The sequence below is a fragment of the Saimiri boliviensis genome, chromosome 5 (genome assembly GCF_048565385.1).
Source record: "Saimiri boliviensis isolate mSaiBol1 chromosome 5, mSaiBol1.pri, whole genome shotgun sequence".
Taxonomy (NCBI): Eukaryota; Metazoa; Chordata; class Mammalia; order Primates; family Cebidae; genus Saimiri; species Saimiri boliviensis.
Genome location: NC_133453.1, coordinates 22511920 through 22529414, shown reverse-complemented (window position 1 = coordinate 22529414; position 17495 = coordinate 22511920). Strand labels below are relative to the sequence as shown.

Sequence of the window (17495 nt, the reverse complement as noted above, 5' to 3'; positions counted from 1 at the left end):
AGGCTGGTCTTGAACTCCTTACCTCAGGTGATCCGCCTACCTTGGCCGCCCAAAGTGCTGAGATTACAGGCGTGAGCCACCACACCTGGCCACAAGAATTTTTTTTTTTTTTTTTTTTTTGAGACAGAGTCTCTCTCTGTCACCCAGGCTAGAGTGCAGTGGCATGATCTTGACTCACTGCAGTCGCCACCCTCTGGGCCCAAGCAATCCCACCCGCTCAGCCTCCCAAGTAGCTGAAACTATGGGTGCACACCACCATGCTTTTTTTTTTTTTTTTGTATTTTTAGTAGAGACAGGGTTTTGCCATGTGGCCCAGGTTGGTCTCGAACTTCTGAGCTCAAGCAATCCACCTGCCTCCGCCTCCCAACACCCTGTTGGGATTACAGTCATGAGCCACTGCGCCTGACCCTTAGGAATTCTTATGCTCATGGTCTGTAAAATACACTTTGAGAAACATCATCTAGGGAGCAGCTGATCAGAGAATAGAAGGATTGACACCTCAAATGTTGTCCTTGAAGCATGAATGAAGGCAGTTATAATGTATTTTTGGTGTGAAGAATACTTAGAGTTAGACAGCTGTTTGCTATGGTTTTTGTCCTCTTTCCTCAGGTCCTCAGGGTTTCTTGGTTTTTACACTAAGCCCGGTCTTCTAATGTTCTGATGCTACCTCTGCCCTTGTCTCCTTTAGTGCTTTACTTTCCTGTGCGAAGCCATGGATGGGAACAGCCAGGCCGTCTCCAAAGCCTTTTACTCCAGCTTGCTGACTACGCAGCAGGCTGTCTTGGATGGGCTCCTTCATGGCTTGACAGTTCCACAGCTCCCTGTCCACACTCCCCCAGGTAACCAGAGTGGGGAAGGGGGGTTCTCTCAACTTACTTGTTGCATAGGTCAGGCTCTGCTCTTTCTACTGCCATCACCTAGATAGCGCCTGGCATTTAGTAGGTGCTCAATAAATAACTGAACTGAGAGGATGAATGGGGATCTGAGGGAAACAACCAGACCTCATCCTGCATTCTTCCCACTCCCTTAGGTTCCCTACTCTTGCTGCCATGTCAGTGGGTACTGGTGCTATTTTCTAGGGCAAGAGCCCCAGGACTTGGAGTCACTTTTTGCCTTCTCCATAGGAGCCCCACAAGTGAGTCAGCCACTGCGAGAGCAAAGTGAGGATCTACCAGGAGCCACTGCCTCTGCCCTGGCAGCCATATGCACTGCTCCTGTGGGACTGCCTGACTGCTGGGATGCCAAGGAGCAGGTCTGAGCTACAACTGCTTGTTCCTCTCATCTCTACTGCCAGAGGAGTTAGGGAGGTTGGCCCCAGTTTTTCAGAAAGGTAGAAAAACAAGCTTTTAAGCCCCTCCTTTAGTACCTCCAGAAACAGATGCTCCCACCCTGGGTCACTTGTAGAACACGATATAGTCAGAATCCCAGAGCCCGTGGCCAGTTGGTGACGGAGAGAGCACAGCAATAAACTGCCCAGGTGGTGGGGCAGCTGATCTGAAGCCTCCAGTGATGCTTCTTCAAGGGCTCAGGATTCAGCTTTCTTGCCCTCTGTTGGCCAGGAATCCTTTCTGCTGTACCTGCCTCCCCTGGGGCCAAACTAGGCCATGACTTTCAGTTCTCTTTTGGTGATGAAGACTGGGAATAGAATGGGGTGTGAGGTTTCTGGTGAACCTGAGAAGAGTGACTAGCAAGAGACTGAGAGTTCTGATCAACTGGACATATTAAAGAACAGGGTTGTAATAACGAGGACAGGATTGAGCCTTCAGGTATGTCTCTGTAGGTCTGCTGGCATTTGGCAAATCAGCTCACTGAAGACAGCAGCCAGCTCAGACCATCCCTCATCTCTGGCCTGCAGCATCCCGTCCTGTGCCTGCACCTTCTCAAGGTAATTTTCATAACTCCTGGCATCACAGCTTTTTTTTTTTTTTTTTTTTGAGGCAGAGTTTCACTCTTGTTACCCAGGCTGGAGTGCAATGGCGCGATCTCGGCTCACCGCAACCTCCACCTCCTGGGTTCAGGCAATTCTCCTGTCTCAGCCTCCTGAGCAGCTGGGATTACAGGCATGTGCCACCATGCCCAGCTAATTTTTGTATTTTTAGTAGAGACGGGGTTTCACTTTGTTGACCAGGATGGTCTCGATCTCTTGACCTCATGATCCACCCGCCTCGGCCTCCCAAAGTGCTGGGATTACAGGCGTGAGCCACCGCGCCCGGCCTCACAGCTTTATTTTTAACTCCCAGGGCAGACATAGAAACAGACAGAGAGACAGACCAAGAGAGGGAGACTGAGAGAGAGACTGAGAGAGACCAATTGAGAGACCCCTCTTGGAAGACTCCTCTCTGCTTTTAAATCTATTCAACTGAGAGCACCCCACTGGTAGTGAGTCCTCAGCAGAACCAAGAAGGGTCCCTGTCTCACTATCTCACAGCAAGAGGCAAAAGGGGGTTCTCTCACACTCCCAAGTGCGGGTACCGGATCTTGTGAAGGGCTGGCCAGCGTTGCAGCTGCGCCTTTACTCTTGGAGCCCGGGGCCTGCCCTGCCTCACTGCAGACTCCTTCCCTCTCCCTCAGGTTCTGTACTCCTGTTGCCTTGTCAGCGAGCGCCTGTGCCGCCTTCTAGGGCAGGAGCCCCTGGCCTTGGAGTCCCTGTTCATGTTGGTTCAGGGCAAGGTAAGCCAGCAGCACAGGTGGGCTTCCCCTGGTGGCCTCGCTGTCTCAGCCAGAGGTGGTTCTGATATCTTAGGTTTCCCTTGTAGGTAAAAGTAGTAGATTGGGAAGAGTCTACCGAAGTGGCACTCTACTTCCTCTCCCTTCTTGTCTTTCGACTCCAAAATCTGCCTTGTGGGTAAGTCATAAGGTAGGGTCTCTCCACAGAAGTCTTCTACCCGCATAGCTAACCCTCACAGAGCATATGGGGAATGGTACCCTATAGCCTATCCTTAGGAGGAATTGGGACAGAGAGTGTGAAGCTTTCTCTACAAAGAACAGACCTAGACTCCCATCAACTTTATGCCTTGGAGGTAGACATGCAGCCTAGGTGAAGAACGCCAGGCAAGGGAAAGGGAAGGCCGCTCACCAACCCCCTTTACTACTGCTGCATCCCTTGATATATCTCTTTATTCCAGAATGGAGAAGCTAGGCAATGACATTGCTACTCTCTTTACCCATTCACACGTCGTCTCTCTTGTGGTAAGTTTTTAGCCTTTACCCTCTACCCCTTTTCACCCTAGTGACAAACTCTTGTGGAAGTCGGGGAGTCACTATCCTATTTGTATCCGTTTCTGGAGGCATTCTTTTGGACCAGGACAGAGACATAAATCTTCTCTGCTTGTCCTGAATGCCATTTAGATTTGAACATTCTTTTTCTTCTACCTCTCCCACAGAGTGCAGCAGCCTGTCTATTGGGACAGCTTGGGCAGCAAGGGGTGACCTTTGACCTCCAGCCCACGGAATGGATGGCTGCAGCCACACATGCCCTGTCTGCCCCTGCAGAGGTGAGGCCCCCACAAGGAGGGCACAGACGTGTTTTCTCTGAGTCAGACACTAGGACTGCATTCAAGGGGAAAAGACTGAAATGGCAGCAAGCCTAGAGTACGCTGAGGAATTTAAAAAGAATCAAGGAGCCCTTCTTTTTCTAGATTTCTGTCCCCAGATAATAGGCCCCTCTGAGCCCAGATTGATCCAGACTTTAGATTTCTTTTTAATATACAGGGCTTCTAGAGAGTGAGGGAAGGGAGGGAAGAGGAAGTGACCAACCTGAGTTTCCTGAGTAGTGAGATAACCCTGCCTGCTTCATTCTCCTCCTCCAGAAGCTCATGCTCTTGGCAAAGTCCTTCCTGATGCATAATTTCTTCACCTCTGACTGTGGTTTCCACTCTGCTTTTCCCACTTGTTCTTCTTAACAGATGGAAAAGGTGGCTGACATCCTGTGAATTCTTTTTTTTTTTTGAGATGGAGTTTCGCTCTTGTTACCCAGGCTGGAGTGCAATGGCCTGATCTCGGCTCACCACAACCTCTGCCTCCTGGGTTCAGGCAATTCTGTCTCAGCCTCCTGAGTAGCTGGGATTACAGGCACGCACCACCATGCCCAGCTAATTTTTTGTATTTTAAGTAGAGACGGGGTTTCACCTTGTTGACCAGGATGGTCTCTATCTCTTGACCTTGTGATCCACCTGCCTTGGCCTCCCAAAGTGCTGGGATTACAGGCTTGAGCCACCGTGCCCAGCCCTGTGAATTCTTTAGGGACACTGTCTATCATGTAGACTTCTTTCTGCTTTCTCCTTTCCCAGGACTTTTCTTCCTTTCATTTTTAGATCCTTTGAAACTCGTCTTTCCTTCATGTCTTAAAGGGAAGACTAGATTTCGTAATCAAATTATTGTCATCCTTTTTTTTTTTTTTTTTTTTTTTTGAGACAGTCTCATTCTGTCACCCAGTGTGGAGTGTAGTGGCATGATCTCGGCTCACTTCAGCTTCCGCCTCCCAGGTTCTAGTGGTTCTCCTGCCTCAGCCTCCTGAGTAGTTGGGATTACAGGCACACATCACCATGCCCGGCGAATTTTTTTTCTATTTTTAATAGAGATGGGGTTTCACCATATTGGCCAGGTTGGTCTCGAACACCTGACCTCAAGTGATCTGCCTGCCTCTGCCTACCAAAGTGTTGGGATTACAGGAGTGAGCCACTGCACCCGGCCTGTCATCCTTTATATACGTAGAATTCTTTTTTGTGTGTGTTTTTTTCTAAGACGAGTCTCGCTCTGTCACCAGGCTGGAGTGCAGTGGTGCAATCTCGGCTTACTGCAACCTCCGCTTCCGGGGTTCAAGTGATTCTCCTGCCTCAGCCTCCTGAGTAGCTGAGACTACAGGTGTGTGCCTCCATACCTAGCTAATTTTTGTATGTTTAGTAGATACAGAGTTTCACCATGTTGGCCAGGATGGTCTCAATCTCTTGACTTTGTGATCCACCCACGTCGGCCTCCCAAAGTGCTGGGATTACAGGCGTGAGCCACCGTGCCTGGCTGAATTCTTTATAATTTTTAAAGCATTTTCACATGTTTTCCCACAACATACTTGAAAGATAGACACACCAGTGTAAAAATACTCATCTGCTTTTTCTACACAAAGTTAGCCTTCAGAGAGGTCGTATCACTCATCCAGGATTCTAAGTCAGAACTTTGGGAGTCATCAGTGACTGCTCCCTCTTCTCCATCATTCTCCCATCCAAATGGTTCCCCTAGGTCACATATATTCTACCTTCTGGTTGACTCTCAAATGTGTTTCCTCCATGGCACCACTGCTGACCTGCCTTGGTTTTAGCGGGCACCCCATTCCTCTTAGACATCCGCATTCTTCCTGTTTCTCTCTGACAGGTTCGGCTGACTCCACCAGGTAGTTGTGGATTCTATGATGGCCTCCTCATCCTTCTGCTGCAGCTCCTCACTGAGGTACAGATGCATCTTGGGATGGATGAGAAGTAAAGAGAGAGGAACTGGGCATTTTGGGGAGTCTCTGGACAAGGGGAATGAAGAAGCAACCCGCAGCCTCTCCTCTCAAACACTGTGCCTGTGATTGCCTTGGAACTTCCCTGCCTGCCCTCAGTACTGGACCTTTGAAGGAAACCATTCAGCTGCATCCCCTGGGATCCAGTGGGGGGTAAAATGAATTCCCTGGGTTTCAGCAGACATACACACGAACTGTGAGGTCAGAGGGTTTGATAAGAAAGTGAAATAAGAGTGCCCTGTTTGCACAGTTGATTAAGGTGTAAGAAAGTGAAATAAGACAACAGAGAAATACTAGGTGGGAAAGGAGAAGGAATTATTTCTGGGACTTCCTTTCCTTGTAAGTTGGGGACAGGAATTAATAAAAGCATTTGGACTCCTGACTCTGTCTTCCCCCCTGCCAACCCTCTTTCACTTTTTTCTCTAGCAGGGGAAGGCTAGCCTAATCAGGGATGTGGCCAGTTCAGAAATGTGGACCATTTTATGGCATCGCTTCTTCATGGCCCTGAGGCTACCTGAGGAGGCATCTGCACAGGAAGGGGAGCTTTCGCTATCCAGTCCACCAAGCTCAGAGCCAGACTGGACACTGATTTCTCCCCAGGGTATCTTTCTATCGGTATCCTTTGTGGGAGTGCACTGATGTCTCTTCAAGAGGAGGCAGCCCAGAAGTAGGTTAACCCACAGAGGTTTCTTTTTTTTGCTTCTACCTGAGGACAGGAAGCAGTGTATGCATAGAGCTGCTCTAAGCTGGGGAAGGGACCGAATAGTTGTAGCCCTGGGAGCTGTAGGGAAGCAGGGGTATCTGGGCCTCTTGCCTGTTCCATTGGGTCTCCATTTTTGGTGTTTCCAGGCATGGCGGCTCTGCTGAGCCTGGCCATGGTCGCCTTTACCCAGGAGCCCCAGTTATGCCTGAGCTACCTGTCCCAGCATGGAAGTATCCTCATGTCCATCCTGAAGCATCTGCTTCACCCCAGCTTCCTGAATCAACTGCGCCAGGCGTGAGTTTGAGCTTGAAGAAGAGCCAGACAGTTAGCAATGGGAAGGGAGAGAGAAGAAGGCAGGAAAGAAGTTACTGACAGATTGAGCAATGAAGCAAGAAAGATGAGATCAGGTTTAGACTGGAAACCAAAGTAGTGGCTAAGATTGTAGAAGGGGTGCTGGGCAAGGGAATTTTGAGGAGGGAGAGAAGAATGATAAAGGTTAAGTCAACAAGACCAAGTCTCCTACATTCCTCTCCTTAGGCCTCATGGATCTGAGTTTCTCCCTGTCGTGGTGCTCTCTGTCTGCCAGCTCCTTTGCTTCCCCTTTGCACTGGATATGGATGCTGACCTCCTTATGGGTGTCTTGGCTGACCTCAGGGACTCAGAAGTTCCAGCCCATCTGCTGCAGGTACTTGGGCAGCTAGCATGAAGGTGGGAGAAGAAGATAGCCAACGTGTGTCCTCTAATTTACTTCCCAGCAGCTCCAGGGCTCTTCTAGGCCACTGTAAGAATGGAGCACCTGGCTTGACTCAAAAGTTGGCATGCAGACAATACTCAGGGCTGTGCAGAGGCATGCGGTGGGAGCTGGGTTGGTGCCTCCTCCTCCCCATCAGTCTGTCACCTGGTTCTGTTGGTGCTCAGAGGGGAGAACATCCTGGTCTAGGCACTGGAGACTCAGCTCCTTCGCCAGGAATCACGTCTCTGGCAATTATTGGCATTGCACAGTGGGTCTTTGTTCTTTTGTTTTTTCTTTTGGTTTTTTGTTTTTTCACAGTGGGTCTTCGAAGGCAGAGACCGAGCCCTTGCAAAGTAAGGAATGATCTTGGAAAGAACCTGCTCTGTCAGTCTCCATGTCATGTCTCATGTGGAGTGCCATGGGGCAGGACTTCCAGCTGTCTGTGGCATTTCTTACCATAGCTTGACTTTTCTCTCTCCCAGGTTTTGGCCTTCTACCTAGCTGCATATATTCTCCCTCTCCCTGAATTCCTTTCACCCACCCCTTCCATTCTCCCAGGTCTGCTGCTACCATCTTCCGCTGACACAAGTGGAGCTGCCCATCAGCCTCCTCACACGCCTGGCCCTCACGGACCCCACCTCTCTCAATCAGTTTGTGAACACAGTGGCTGCCTCCTCTAGAACCATCGTCTCGTTTCTCTCAGTTGCCCTCCTGAGTGACCAGCCACTGCTGATCTCTGACCTTCTCTCCCTGCTGGCCCACACTGTCCGAGTCCTGTCTCCCAGCCGCTTGTCCTTTATCCAGGAGCTCCTGGCTGGTTCTGATGAATCCTTTCGGCCCCTGCACAGCCTCCTGGGCCACCCAGAGAATTCTGTTCGGGCACACACTTACAGACTCCTGGGCCACTTGCTCCAAGACAGCATGGCCCTGCGTGGGGCACTGCAGAGCCAGACTGGACTGCTCAGCCTTCTGCTGCTGGGACTTGGAGACAAGGATCCTGTTGTGCGGTGCAGTGCCAGCTTTGCTGTGGGCAATGCAGCCTACCGGGCTGGTCCTCTGGGACCTGCCCTGGCAGCTGCAGTGCCCAGTATGACCCAGCTGCTTGGAGATCCTCAAGCTGGTATCCGGTGCAATGTTGCATCAGCTCTCGGCAACTTGGGACCTGAAGGGTTGGGAGAGGAGCTGTTACAGTGCCAAGCACCCCAGCGGCTCCTCGAGGTGGCATGTGGAGACCCCCAGCCAAATGTGAAGGAAGCTGCCCTCATTGCCCTCCGGAGCCTCCAGCAGGAGCCTGGCATCCATCAGGTATACCCTACAGGGCTTATGAACCATGATGATCAGGGCCCCTAGAGTTCACAACATTTCTCTGACATCATCTGTAAGGAATTGGCATCGGGACATCCAGAAACTTATGCCGTGTTTCTCCCAGGGATAGTGTCTTGGAGTGAGTTTTCCAGTTACCATTTCTGCCCTGGAGAAGGGAAGAGAGCTGGAAGAGGGCTCCATTGGGCTGGGAAATGTCTGAGATCTCAAGGACCACAGTTGATCTTTTCTAGTGACTGTGCAGGAGGGAGTTGGGGGAAGACTAGGAGATGCTGAGATAGAGGAGTTTTACTCTCTGTGCCATGAAGATGCTATGTTGTTTTTTTAGCACTCATGAGAAAAGCACGATGCTAAGCATTTTACCTTTATTATCTGGTTTAAATTATTATTATCCTCATTTTGCAGATGAGGAAACTGAGGCACAAGTAATTTAATAACTTGTCCAAGTTACAAGGACAGTGTGTAGGACTGGGCTTTTGAACTCAGAAGTCTGAGTCCAGGGCCGGGCGCGGTGGATCACGCCTGTAATCTCAGCACTTTGGTAGGCTGAGGCGGGTGGATCACGAGGTCAAGACATCGAGACCATCCTGGTCAACACGGTGAAACCCCGTCTCTACTAAAAATACAAAAAATTAGCTGGGCGTGGTGGCGCGTGCCTGTAATCCCAGCTACTCAGGAGGCTGAGGCAGGAGAATTGCTTGAACCCAGGAGGTGGAGGTTGCAGTGAGCCAAGATCGCACCATTGCACTCCAGCCTGGGTAACAAGAGTGAAACTCTGTCTCAAAAAAAAAAAAAAAAAAGTCTGAGTCCAGAGCCCATACTCATAACCACTACTTTATCTTGTCTCTTATGCACAATTTTCTTTTTTCTTTTCTTTTTTTTTTTTTTAGACAGAATCTCACTCTGTCACGCAGGCTGGAGTGCAGTGGTGCGATCTCAGCTCACTGAAACCTCTGCCTCCCAGGTTCAGCTGCTCCCAGGTTCTCAAACTCCTGACCTCAAATGATCCACCCACCTTGGCCTCCCAAAATGTTGGGATTACAGGCATGAGCCACCCTGCCTGGCTGTGATTTTCAGTATTTAAAGAGCCCAGTAGGAATAGGCCAGGCTCTGTGGCTCACACCTGTAATCCCAGCACTTTGGGAGACCAAGGTGGGCAGATCACTTGAGGTCAGGAGTTCGAGACCATCCTGGCCAACTAGTGAAACCCTGTCTCCACTAAAAATATAAAAATTAGCCGAGTGTGGTGGCAGGTGCCTGTAATCTTACCTACTTGGGAGGCTGAAGCAGGCGAATTGCTTGAACCTGGAAAGAGGAGGTTGCAGTGAGCGGAGATCATGCCTTTGCACTCCAGCCTGGGTGACAGAGGGAGAATCTGCCACCAGAAAAAAAAAAAAGAAAGAAAGAAAAGAAAGGGCCAGGTGCCGGTGGTTCAGCACTTTTGGAGCCCGAGGCAGGTGGATCACAAGGTCAGGAGATCGAGACCATCTTGGCCAACATGGTGAAACCCCGTCTCTACTAAAAATACAAAAATTAGCTGGGTGTGGTGGCACATGCCTGTAATCCCAGCTACTAGGGAGGCTGAGACAGGACAGTTGCTTGAACCAGGTAGTTGGAGGTTGCAGTGAGCCCAGATCACACCACTGCCCTCCAGCCTGGCAACAGAGCAAAACTCCATCTCCAAAAAAAATTTAAAAAGAGGCAATTGGAAATCACACATCTACAAATGGTAATACAAATTATGACATCTCAAAATGGTAACATTGGGAAGTTCATGCAGAACAAATATTTGACAGGATGGTGAAGATCTTATAGGGATCTTGTGCAATCCATGGGGGAAAATGATTGTTAGGATTCTTGGTGGTAACGAAGTTAGAACCCACTGGTCTACATCAAAGGCTAAGAATTAGACCTTTTGGCTTACCATGAGATACTGCTGCATTCATTAAGTCTTCCTGGGGACAAGTAAATGTGTCCCTTAGTGCCTTGGTTTCATGGTCTATAACCAAAGAGAATGGAAGTAGACTTCTGGTCCTGATGATTCCTGTCTCCAAGGTTTCTCTTCTCCCATTCAGTCTATCCCAAGTCCCCAAGAGCCCATTTCCTTTTTCTTCTTCTTCTTGAGTAAGAATTGCTGGGTAAGTGAAAGTCCTCTGCACCTGTCCCAGACACCACCATTTCTAAGCCTCATGTCCTGTTCTGTCATCTCTTCTCTATCCTACAGGTACTGGTGTCCATGGGTGCCAGTGAGAAACTAGCCTTGCTCTCTCTGGGGAATCAGTCACTGCCACACAGCGGTCCTAGGCCTGCCTCTGCCAAACACTGCAGGAAACTCATTCATCTCCTGAGGCCAGCCTATAGCATGTGATTCCAGATTCCTGGGGTCCAGCCTCCAACTTTGGTTGCCCTGCTGTTGCCAATTCTTCCTTATTCTACTACACAAGCTACCAACTCAACCGAGAACTGAAGAGACTAGAAAAGAGATAAGCTGCCAACTCAACTGAGAACAAGAAACTAGAAGAGATTTATGTTTAAAGCTTCTTCCTTCTCCCAGATTCAGGATGATTTCAACCAGTAAATTTTATTGCTCTTGGTGCCAGAGAAGATTCCTTTCCTTTCTACATCTAGGGGCCTTTTCTCCAATAATGTGCCTTTAACTTTAGGGACCTGCCTCGTGGAAAAACCTCTACCTGAAAAATCTCTTCCTTTCTAGAGCTCCTTTAATCCTCCCAGCAGATTTTTGCCTTAGACATGCTGGCTGCAGGACAGTGATGAAGACAGAGCCTGTCTCAGCTTTAGGCTGTGGGGATCAATGCCATCAGTCCGTTATTGAGGGATTCCTCAGTGCTTAGCCAACATTCCTATCGGGGTGGGGGTGGAGAGTGTATCTTTTTTGGTTGGGGTGTGTGTGTGTGTGTGTGTGTGTGTATGTGTTTGGTAGTTTTGTTTGTAAACTCTTTTTTTTTTTTTTTTTTTTTTTTTTTTTGAGACGGAGTTTCGCTCTTGTTACCCAGGCTGGAGTGCAATGGCGCGATCTCGGCTCACCGCAACCTCCGCCTCCTGGGCTCAGGCAATTCTCCTGCCTCAGCCTCCTAAGTAGCTGGGATTACAGGCACACGCCACCATGCCCAGCTAATTTTTTGCACCTTTAGTAGAGACGGGGTTTCACCATGTTGACCAGGATGGTCTCGATCCCTCGACCTCGTGATCCACCCGCCTCGGCCTCCCAAAGTGCTGGGATTACAGGCTTGAGCCACCGCGCCCGGCCATGTAAACTCTTTTAATAAAAATTGTGCCCCACCATACTTGAAGCTCCCAGGACAAGAGTTGGGAGGCTCAACCTGCCTTTAACTTCTATGTGGTGTTAGAAGTGCTGGTGTCCTGTTGACACAAGATCCTGATCTGGAAGCTTATTTATATCTTTTCTTGCCTTCCAATTTCCTCCTTCCTAGATGAACTACATATGGTTACCTAGTTTCTTTTTTTGTTTTTTTTGAGACAGAGTCTTGCTCTGTCACCAGGCACCAGGCTGGAGTACAGTAGCACAATCTTGGCTCACTGCCATTTCCGCCTCCCAGGTTCAAGCAATTCTCCTGCCTCAGCCTCCTGAGTAGCTAGGACTACAGGCGTGCACCACCACGCCCAGCTAATTTTTGTGTTTTAGTAGAGACGGTGTTTCACCATTTTGGCCAGGATGGTCTCCATCCCTTGACCTCTTGATCCGCCCGCCTTGGCCTCTCAGAGTGCTTACAGGTGTGTGCCACCACGCCCGGCCAGTTACCTACTTTCAAGGCAAGGCCAGTGGAGCTGAAATAGAAAAGGGCAGGATTAAACAGAGCAGTAAATTGGGTTACTCAGACTTAGTGACTAGTTTTAATATTTAGTGGAGTTCTAATGTGTAGGGAATCCAAGCTGCTTTAGAAGGGTAGCTATTATAGAAATTGTACAATTTACCAAAAAGGGCTTTTAGTCAGACCTGTTAGTTAGAATTGTAATCTAACTGGAAGCATTGGAAAGTCTTAACTCATTGGATGGCTTAGAACAAGCTTCCAGGGCCTTTATTTCTTCATCCATAAGTTGTTTTTTGTTTTTTTTTTTTTTTTTTTGAGACGGAGTTTCACTCTTGTTACCCAGGCTGGAGTGCAATGGCGCGATCTCGGCTCACCGCAACCTCCGCCTCCTGGGCTCAGGCAATTCTCCTGCCTCAGCCTCCTGAGTAGCTGGGATTACAGGCACGCACCACCACGCCCAGCTAGTTTTTGTATTTTTAGTAGAGACGGGGTTTCACCATGTTGACCAGGATGGTCTCGATCTCTCGACCTCGTGATCCACCCGCCTCGGCCTCCCAAAGTGCTGGGATTACAGGCTTGAGCCACCGCGCCTGGCTCATCCATAAGTTTTAAGGAGACTCCTTTTTGTCCTTCCTTAAATTCCAGTTGTTTCAGAAATGAAATACTTACTTTTTTTTTTTGAGATGGAGTCTCACTCACTGCAACCTCTGCCCCCCAGGTTCAAGTGATTCTCCTGCCTCAGCCTCCTGAGTAGCTGGGATTAGAGATGTGTGCCACCATGCCCAGCTAATTTTTGTATTTTTAGTAGAGACAGGGTTTCACCATGTTGGTCAGGCTGGCCTCAAATTCCTGACCTCATGATCTGCTGGCCTCGGCCTCACAAAGTGCTGGGATTACAGGTGTGAGCCATTGTGCCTGGCCTAGTGCCCTTACTTTTATAAGAAATTTAGTTTAATCCTCATCTTTATTGTCTACTGTGTTGACACATTAGCAAAAATAGTATTTTTCTAGGGAACACCGTAATTTCCTCATGCCCAAAATATTTCAAGTCTGTTCAATGTGTGTATATATATATAATAAATATATAACATGTATGATATATATAATATATATATTTTTTATTGAGACAAAGTCTCATGCTGTCGCTCGGGCTGGAGTGCAATGGATCTCAGCTCACTGCAACCTCTGCCTCCTGGATTCAAGCGATTTTCCTGCCTCAGCCTCCCGAGTAGCTGGGATCACAGGTACCTGCCACCATGCTCAGCTAATTTTTTGTATTTTTAGTAGAGATGGGGTTTCACCATGTTGGCCAGGCTGGTCTCAAACTCCTGACCTTGTGATTTGCCTGTCTTGGCCTCCCAAAGTGCTGGGATTACAGATGTGAGCCACCGCACCTGGCCTTCAATGTATATTTTTTTAGTCCTTTCTGTGTGCCAGATACTATTCTAGGCACAGGAGATAAAACAGTGCCTATTCTGATTGGGGAGTTTCCATTCTGGTTGGGGAGATAGTGAAATTATTAAAAGAAGTAAATTGTATATAGTATGTAGGAAGGCGGTAAAAGCTCTGGAGAAAAATTAAGCAGGGAAAGGGGATGAAGGGTGCTGAGTTGGATGGTGAGGGCAGGCCTCACTAGAAGGTGACACTTGAGAAAAGACTTGAAGGAGGTGAGGGAGTGAGTCATGCAGCTGTTTGAGGGAAAAGCTTAGGCCCTGAGATGAAAGCATGCTTGAGGAGCTATGAAGAACCAGTTTGGATTAAGTGAATAAAGAAGGCAGATAATAATAGAAAATGAGACAGGAAGGTAATGGTAGGGGCCAGATGTTGTAGGCTTTGTAGACCTTGGTGAAGACTTGGGCTCTTACTTTGAATGGAGGAGGCATCGATTGGAGGCTTTTGAACAGAGAATTATGTGATCTACCTTGTATCCTAAAAGGATCACTCTTCATTCTGGTCTTGTGAATGCCTATGGAGATAGGGGAGGATGGGAAGCAGGCTCAGCGGTTAGGAGGCTATTATAATAATAATCCAGGCAAGAGACAGTGAAGTCCTGGATGGCGACTGGGGTAATACCAATGGAGTGGTAAAGTCATCAGATTTTGAATATATTTTGAACATGGAACAAACAGGATTTCTTGGCTGGTTGGATGTGGGGGTATAATCAAAAGAAAGCAGTCAAGATGACTCCAAGATTTTTGGCCTGAGCAATTGGAAGAATGGAATTGCCATTAACTGAAATGGAGTAATAGGTGGGAACAAGTTCAATTTTGAACATGTTGTCTTTTAGTTGGAAATTTTTGAACACACACAAAGGTAGAGAGGTTGGTTGAGTGTACTCCATCACTACTTGAGCAGCTACTATGTCTACTCTTTTTTTTTTTTTTTTTGAGACAAATTCTCGCTCTGTTGCCTGGGCTAGAGTGCAATGCCACGATCTTGGCTCACTGCAACTTCCACCTCCCAGGTTCAAGTGATTCTCCTGCCTTAGCCTCCAGAGTAGCTGGGACTACAGGCATGTGCCGCCACACTTGGCTAATTTTTGTATTTTTAGTAGAGATGGGGTTTCACCATGTTGACCAGGCTGGTCTTGAACTTCTGACCTCAAGTGATCCACCCGCCTCAGCCTCCCAAAGTGCTGGGATTACAGGTGTGAGCCACCGTGTTCGGCCCAAGATTCTTTTTTTTTTGTTGTTGTTAAAGACAGGGTTTCACCCTGTTGGTCAGGCTGGTCTCGAACTCCTGACCTTAGGTGATCCACTCGCCTCAGCCTCCCAAAGTGCTGGGATTACAGGCATAAGCCACCATGCCTGGTCCAAGATTCTTAATATAAGACACTTCCCTCTACTTTTGGGAGGTACAATTTGATTGAATAAACCAGATAATTTGAGCAGTAGGCTTCCTCACATTAGATTTGGCTGATTATATATTGGGATGTCATTTATTCCATTACAGTATTCTTCATATTTCCTTTAAATTGGTCATTGGCTCTGATAGATGAAGACATTAGAAGTACTTTTCTTGTAAATTCTGTTGCTCAAATCTCCTGCATCTAGTCCCAGGCAATCAGTCATTCACACTCTTGCCTGTCTGGATAAATACATGTCTAGGCAAATACAGTATTTTAAAATCTAGATTGTTTTCCTAAAAGATAAACTAAGGGGAGTTACCTTATGTAAGAATTATTTTTTTCAAATAAACAATACTAGTTTGAAATATCATTTAAAAATTATTTAAAAATTCAAAACCACAGTCAGATGAAATACCATTCTTATCTGGTATTTAAACATTTGTTATAAAAAAAATTAAACTTTTTTGACTAGCACATAAAGCAATAGTTGGTCATTTTATATGGAAACAAGAAAATACATCCGTGTCCTTGAAAGCATTCAATCTAAGGGATGAGAACAAGGATTATCAACAATTTTACATCTAGCAATTACTGTACCAAGGGCCTGACAGAGTACTAAGAGAATTTGGAGTGTACATTTTGTGTAATGCCTGGAATTCAGACAATGTCTGAAAGGTTTGAGGATTTGTGCCTTTGTTTGATTTTGTATGTATGAGCACGTATGTGTTTTAACTTTTTTGGTGGTAGTGGGGAACTTAAAGTTTTCAACCATGTAAAAGTAGAGAGAATGGCATAATAAACCCCTAGACCCTGATCCTACAGATTCAGCTGTCATCAGCATTTTGCCCTACTATCGTCAACATTTTGGCTGTATGTACTGTATTCCTTTTAAAAATTTATTGGCCGGACATGGTGGACCTCCCATCTCATTATAGCCAGGAACTCAGTTTTTAAGGTTGCTTTGGTGCCCCCTTAGCCAAGAGGGGGGCCATTCAGTTGGTTGGGGCAGGGCTTAGAATTTTTATTTCTCAGTCTCAAAAATGTCATTTTACAGTTTGTTTGAATCAGGACCCAAACAAGGGGCATTTATTGCATTTGAATATATATATATATATATATATATTTTCAAGATGGAGTCTTGCTCTGTCACCCAGACTGGAATGCAGTGGCACGATCTTGGCTCACTGCAACTTCTGCCTCCTAGGTTCAAGTGACACTTTTGCCTCAGCCTCCCTTAGAGCTGAGGACTACAGGCATGCATCATCACAGCTGGCTAATTTTTGTATTTTTTGGTGGAGATGTGATTTCACCATGTTGCCCAGGCTGGTCTCGAACTCCTGACCTCAAGTGATTCTTATTGCATTGGGATTACAGGTGTTAGCCACTGTGCCTGGCCAACATTTGAATGTATTTCTTCTTTTTTTTTTTCTTTGAGATGGAGTCTTGCTCTGTCACCAGGCCGGAGTGCAGTGGTGTGATCTTGGCTCACTGCAGTCTCTACCTGGGTTCAAGCAATTTCCCCGCCTCAGCCTCCCGAGTAGCTGCGACTTCAGGTGGGCACCACCATGCCTGGCTAAGTTTTTGTATTTTCGTAGAGACAGAGTTTCGCCATGTTGGCCAGGATGGTCTTGATCTCCTGACCTCGTGATCCGCCCGCCTTGGCCTCCCAAAGTGCTGGGATTACAGGCATGAGCCACCGCGCCCAGCTTTGAATATATTTCTCAAATCTCTTATAATCTAAAACATCTCCCCCAATTTGTATGCCCCAAAATTGTTGAAGGAAGAAGTCATTTATTCTGTACATTGGCCCACATGCTGGATTTGTCTGATTGCTTTCTAGTAGTGTTATTCAGTTGTTTCTCTTTATTTCCTGTAAACTGGAAGTTACAGCCAAAACTTGATTAGATTCACTCAACTTTATTTATTTTTTTTTTTTTACAAAAATATACTATACTTCATAAATATTGCTGTACAATTGCATCACATCAGGAAACATGCACAGCTGTCCCATGTTTCTTGATCTAAGATTGATTAGTACACATAGGTAATCTTCAGTGTACATCCTTCAGTGCAAAATTCTTCCATAAACATCTAATAGTTTTAGCATCTATCTGCGACTGTTGCCTAAATAAGTTATTTATTGAAATCCTTGCGCTGGTCCAGATTGTTTTCATGAGATTAGTTTTAATCTTTGTCCCCTTTATTTCTATTTCTGTAGCCAGTTGCCTAGGAAAGATCCTTTCATCTTTCAGCTTTTTAATTTTTTTTTTACTTTTACTTTACTTTTTTTTTTTTTTTGAGACAGAGTCTTGCTCTGTCACCAGGCTGGAGTGCAGTGGCGCAATCTCGCCTCACTGCAACCTCTGCCTCCTGGGTTCAAGCGATTCTTCTGCCTCAGCCTCCCGAGTTGCTGGGACCACAGGCACATGCCACCATGCCCGGCTAATTTTTTTATATTTTTAGTAGAGACGGGGTTCCACCATGGCCAGGATTGTCGCGATTTCTTGACCTCGTGATCCGTAGGCCTCGGCCTCCCAAAGTGCTGGCATTACAGGCGTGAGCCACCGCACCCGGCTTTTTTTTTTTTGGAGATAGAGCCT

At 47.2% G+C, this 17495-nt stretch overlaps 1 protein-coding gene across 2 annotated transcripts in view; it reads left to right on the top strand.

Moving 5' to 3' along the window:
* Positions 1-10860, top strand: part of STK36 (serine/threonine kinase 36) — a 30313-nt gene extending 19453 nt beyond the window's left edge. The window contains exons 15-27 of one of the 2 annotated variants that reach the window (XM_074399014.1): positions 689-839; positions 1125-1252; positions 1781-1885; positions 2572-2670; positions 2757-2845; positions 3126-3189; positions 3384-3494; positions 5368-5442; positions 5927-6098; positions 6347-6494; positions 6738-6885; positions 7492-8238; positions 10481-10860. In XM_074399014.1, the coding sequence (XP_074255115.1) occupies positions 689-839; positions 1125-1252; positions 1781-1885; positions 2572-2670; positions 2757-2845; positions 3126-3189; positions 3384-3494; positions 5368-5442; positions 5927-6098; positions 6347-6494; positions 6738-6885; positions 7492-8238; positions 10481-10624 (2181 nt within the window). In that variant the 3' untranslated portion in view covers positions 10625-10860. Of the gene's footprint in view, positions 1-688; positions 840-1124; positions 1253-1780; positions 1886-2571; positions 2671-2756; positions 2846-3125; positions 3190-3383; positions 3495-5367; positions 5443-5923; positions 6099-6346; positions 6495-6737; positions 6886-7491; positions 8239-10480 lie in introns of both variants that reach the window. The other variant, XM_010336311.2, reaches the window with a different exon arrangement.
* The last annotated feature ends 6635 nt before the right edge of the window (positions 10861-17495 follow it).